Here is a 5,640-nt window from a genome sequence, read left to right on the forward strand (position 1 = left end):
CCTTCGTCTTCTTCTTCTTCTTCTTCCGCTCGCTCGCGGGCGTCAGCTTCCACGTCCGCCTCAGTTGCGTCGATACCCCGCCTCTTCCGCGATGGCCGCTTCCACTGCCCTCTCGCCCACTGTCAGACCCGCACGTCCACATGGCAGGACCTCTCCGCGCACCTCACACGCATGCACGACGGTGATGTGCCCCGTGACGTCGCCGCCGCCTGCGGCATCGTGCAGTGCCTACACGAGGGCTGCCGCAAGTGGTTTCGCGGAGCTGCAGGACTTGCCTCTCATAGGGGCAAGGCCCGTCACGCCCCGCCACCAGCCCCCCGCGCCGCCCTCGCCGTCGCCGCCGTACCCCGCGCGGATTCTCGCGGTAGGACCCCAGCCCCGACCCCTTCGATAGCCCCGCCCAACGCCGGTCCTCCGCCGCGAGCTGCGCCACGCGCCGCCCCCAGCCCACTGCCGTACCCGCCTGCGCTCCTACACCCGCCCCCTTCTGCCTCTCCTCCCACCTCCAGCGTGACGTCCCCGTGCTCCCCGCCCACGACCCCGCCATCGCAGCCTTCGCCCGACCTGTTTTCGGGTTTCGCGAACGCGCCTACCACGCCATCACCGCCCTCCACGCTGACTTCGTCGCCAGCAGGCTCGCCCATCCCGGCTGCCAGACGCTTCGTCCTGCCTGTGGCCACGCCCTACCCGGCCCCCGCGCCGCGTGCTAACAGGCCCAAGCTGTCGCCAGTCGCGCGTCCCTTCGTCCCTAAGGCGCGAGCCGGAGCGATACCTGAGGCGTCCTCACCTGTGACGCCTCAGGACCACGCCGTCTCACGCCGCGAAGACGCCGCCGCCGCCCCTTCGTCCGCGCCGGGCCTCGGCCTAGCAGACGAACACGAGGACGATGACACGTACGGCGGTGACACAATCGCGCTCACTGCCCCCCACGCGCCCCGTGAGACCCGCGCCCCCTTCGAGTTCGAGGCGTGTTTCCTCGAGGAGGAAGCCCCAGCCACCGCCGGCGACCTCCCGCCTTACGCGCGCGCCTTCCTCGCTTGCCCGTCAGCCCGTCTTCAGGAGATCCCGCGCCGCCTCAAGTCCGCGTGGCAGGCCGCCGCCAAGACCATCGCGGAAGCCGCGCTGGATTGCCACACCGCGGGCGACACGCAGGGCTACAACGCCCACTTGCGGCTCTTCATCGAGCTGCCGGCCCGCGGGCTGGCAGTGCCCACCAACTGTCGAGGCGCCGCCCGCACCAAGCTTCAACGAGAGCGCCTGCTCGACATCGCCGCCGGAAGGATCCCGGCCATCCCGGACCCGCCATGCGACACCCCGGACGCCGACGACGCCCTACGCGGTTTCCCCGTATCGGGGACGACAGCCGGCGACGTCAGCAACGACAACGACAACGACAGCGGAGGTGTGCACGATCGGCCCGCGGCCACCGCCAGCGCCCGGCAAGCCAAACGACTAGTGGAGCAAGGGCTTTCCTCCCGAGCTCTCCGTGCCCTTGAACGGGGCGAGCCCGCGGTCGCTTCGGCAGACACCCTCGGGCGTCTCGAGGCGCTCCACCCGCCTAACCCCACCGACAGAGGACTATGGCCCGGCGCCCCGAAGGCCGCGATCCCGCGGGTCACCGCCAAGCACCTGGCCCAAGTGGCCAAAGAGCTCCCGCGCGGTAGTGCGCCGGGTCCCTCGGGCTGGACGTTCGAGCTCGTGCAGGCGGCCATTGACCGCCAACCCACGGGCACGGTCGCCGCGTTCCTCATCGACATGGCGCAGAGAGCCCTCCGGGGCACCCTACACTGGCGGGGATTGCTCACCGCCAGCCGCCTCGTCGCGCTGAAGAAGCCCGACGGCGGTGTGCGACCCATCGCCGTAGGCGAGGCCCTCTATCGCGTCATCGGCCGCCTTGTTCTCAAGGCCGACAGGGTGATGTCGAGCGCCGACGCCACGCAATATGTCGGGCGGCACCAGTATGGCGTGGCCTACCCCGGTGGGGTTGAGGCCCCGGTCCACGCCGTCCGCGAACTGCACGACAGCGGCCAGCTCCGAGCGGTCGTCTCGCTCGACTGGCGTAACGCGTTCAACTCGCTCGACCGCGTGCACACGGCCCTGCTCATCGCCGACCGCGCACCCGCTCTCGCGCGACTCTACGAGTGGTCCTACCGTGAGGACTCAGTCCTCGTGCTGCCGCGCGCGTTCGAAAAGGCGGGGCTGCCGGCCTCCCTGCTCTCCCAGGCCGGCGTGCGCCAGGGCGACGTCCTGGGACCCCTCTTCTTCGCCATCGGCGCTGCCCCGGTCCTCGACGAGATCGACGCCATACCGTACGTGACGCCGCGAGCGTACCTCGACGACATCTTCGTCACGATACCCCACGGTGTCACGGACGCCGCGACCAAGGCCGCCGTCGCTGCCACCTTCGCTACGGCGGAACGCGAAGGCGCGGCCGCTGGCTTGCGGCTCAACCGCTGCAAGTCGGCGGTGTGGGCCGCGGACGCAGAAGCCCTCCTTCCCCCCCACGCCGCTGGCGCGCGGGAGGACGTCGAGAGCTGCGCACCAGTGCGCGAGGGCCTCAAAATCCTCGGCGCGCCCGTGGGCTCGCCCGCCTTCGTCGCCAAGTCGCTCGACGGCATCATCAAGCGCGCCATCGGCACACTCGACCTCGTCGCTGACGCCGAGCTACCGCTGCAGCACAAGCTGGTGCTGCTACGGCAGTGCGTGGCCCAGATACCCACGTTCTGGGCCCGCGCCGTGCCCGACGCAGGCCCGGCCCTCGCCGTCTGGGATACAGCGCTCCTCAGGCGCACGGGCGCGCTGGTCGGACTTGACGTGCGGGACGGGTCCCTGCAAGCCGACATCGCGCGCCTGCCTGTCCGCCTGGGCGGTCTCGGCCTCCGTTCAATGAAGGACACGGCGCCCCGGGCCTTCGTGGCCTCGATCCTGTTCGCCGCCGCGCTCGCCAACACGCGCCGATCCGAGCTCACGTGCAGCGCCAGTACGGCCCGACGCCTCAGAGCCGCCCTGCCCGAGCTGGCACGCACCGACGCGTGCAACGACGAAGCCGCCTGGCGGCGGTCCATCGCCAGGGGAGTCTTCCCCGACGTGGACAAGCTGGGCACCACACAACTGCAGCGCGTCCTCCAGGGGATGGCGGACTCCAAGTCCGCCCATCGGACCCGCCGCCAAGTGCCCTTCCTCTTCGCCGCCGTGTTCGAGGACGCCGCCACGCCGGGATCCGGTGCCTGGCTGGCCGCCATACCCTCCGACCCGACCCTCGTCTTGCCAGACGCCGAACTGGCCGAAGCCGTGCGCATTAAGTTGCTCACGACGACGGCCAATGCGGCCGGCGTCTGTCCGGCATGCCACAAGACCGGCATCGACCCGTCCCACGCGTACACGTGCGTTTCGCTATCCCATTTGCGCACAGCACGCCACGACGTGGTCGTTCGCCGAGTCGAGCTCGCCTGCAAGACCGAGAAGCCGGTCCGCGAACACGTGCTCGCCATCCCCCCCGTCGCGCCCACCGACAACAACAACAACGGCGACGAGGACGGCAGCCCAGTCACCACCGCCGACGACAACGCAGACGGCCACGCGGTCGCGACCAAACGTCGCCCCGAGACCCGCGCTTCAGCCAGAGCCGCCGCCGCCGCCGCCACCGCCGCCGCCGCCGCCGCAATCATCAACGACAACAGCCTCCTGAGCGACGACGACGACGACGACGACCATGACGACAACTGCCACGGAGAGGAAAGAGGAGAGGGAGAAAGGAACGTCACGTGCCCCGGCCACTACACCGCCACACCCTTCGCCGCGGACGACACGCTCGACAACAGCGACGAGGACAACGAGGACAACGCTCACGAAGACGATGACGAAGACGGTAAAGATGACAACGACGACGACGTCTACAACAACTGCAACAGCAGCAGCAGCGACGGGGATGAAGGCGGTGACGACCTGGACTACGAGTACAGTGACCAGAGCGTCACTCGAAGCGTCGACGCCGCGACGGGAGAGAGCCCCAACCCCGAGCGCCCTACCACGCCCACCCGCGCACTACTACGCGCGGACCTGTGGCTACCCGCCACCTCCACCGCGGTGGACGTGATGGTCGCGGCCGCCTGCCGTCGGTCACGCGCCAAGGCCTTCGACCGAGCCGTCAGCCGCAAGGCCGCGAAATACGGCCCTGCGGTAGCCGACGGCTCGATCGCCAAGGTGGTGCCGTTCGTCGTGTCGCCCTTCGGCGTACTCTCGAGGCCGGCCAAGGCCTTCCTCAAGCGCGCCATGGGCGACACGACGGCGGCCAAACAGGCCAAGGCGCGTCTGCGCCTCGCTGTGGCCGCCGTTCGAGGCACGGCCCGCCTCTCCTACGCCTGGGGCGCCTGCGCCGCCCTCATCGTCGGCGGCAACTAAGCCGCACGACGAGGACGGCCAGGACGGCCAGGACGACGGCGACGGCGACCACCTACCACCGCACGCGCCACGACATATTGTCGCGCGCTGTACAGGCGGCTAGGTCGAGCCCCGCCGACCGTTCTGAGCCTCAGCCAGCTTGAGCCCCCGGCTTCCCAAGGCCTACCGGGGCGGCTCTTTTTCGCCCTGGTTTTTGCCGGCCTGTTTTTTCTCTCCCCCTTTTCCCCCCTTTTCCATTTGTACTTAGTTTTTCCTTCGGCCGCGGCAGCTTGTTGCCCGGCATAGTGTTAATATGTTTAAAAAACGTGTAAATAAATAACTGTTTAACCCTAACCCTAACCCTAACCCATCTGACATCACATCCTGGACTACAGCAGCCTGGACAGTGGCGCATCAACTCACCTCATCCAGTACCTCCACTTCTTCTTGACCTTCACCCTGTTCTTCCATGGCATCAGCTCCTAGCACCCCTACACAGGTTTTCATTCACCCATGCCCTTTTTTCGTTGTGTACATGTATGTGATGAAATATATCACTGACTCTCAAAATCAACAGCAGTCCCAGCTCTCCACAACCCCTCACTTGGAACCATTGCACAAGAGAAAGCATTGAGATCATGAGGATACTGACACCCACACCCACAGACGCAGCAGTGCCCACAATGACCACCGCAAGCACAGCTGTGGATCATGACACAAGTGCCACAAGAGCAGGAGCCAGAGCAGGAGCTGGAGCAGGGACAGAAGCCACAACTCTTACATTGAACAATTGCCTGACCTTGGGTCACTTTCCTTTCCACTCTGGTTCTGATGTGGATAGGAGTGAATACTAAACTCTGTCTTTCCAATCTTTCCAAATTTTAAAATAAACTCCTTTGTTCACTTCCCAATTCATCAAAAAAAACTTCCTCCTCTAGGCGTGTGCTCAATGACAATCACCACCATGCCAATAAAATAAAGAACACTGGCTACCCCAGTAATCCTCACATTATGCCAACCACACCAAACTAATTTGACTTTGACTGCTGGCCCAGTTACAGTATCACATCTCTCATTATGATGGAATTTTGATCTGCCATATCTCAAGATGCATCCAATTTTGTGATGTTATTGTTAAAATAAAACCATTTTTTGTGTTATCGAAAACCATTTTTATGAGCTTAAACTCACAAACAAAATCACTTTTCAAAATGACTGGACCTCTCATTTTCAAACTGACCACAAGTTCTCCACTGTGGT

General features: G+C 65.1%; 1 protein-coding gene across 1 annotated transcript; it reads left to right on the top strand.

Annotated features, from left to right (window-relative positions):
* Nucleotides 1-171: 171 nt before the first annotated feature.
* Nucleotides 172-4,401, top strand: ACA1_352610 (uncharacterized protein; the record flags this gene model as incomplete). The annotated part of the gene is made up of 1 exon (XM_004342769.1): nucleotides 172-4,401. One exon carries the CDS (start codon nucleotides 172-174, stop codon nucleotides 4,399-4,401), a length of 4,230 nt encoding a protein of 1,409 aa, XP_004342818.1.
* Nucleotides 4,402-5,640: the final 1,239 nt, after the last annotated feature.

This window comes from Acanthamoeba castellanii (assembly GCF_000313135.1).
Source record: "Acanthamoeba castellanii str. Neff unplaced genomic scaffold scf7180000084706, whole genome shotgun sequence".
Classification (NCBI taxonomy): domain Eukaryota; phylum Discosea; order Longamoebia; family Acanthamoebidae; genus Acanthamoeba; species Acanthamoeba castellanii.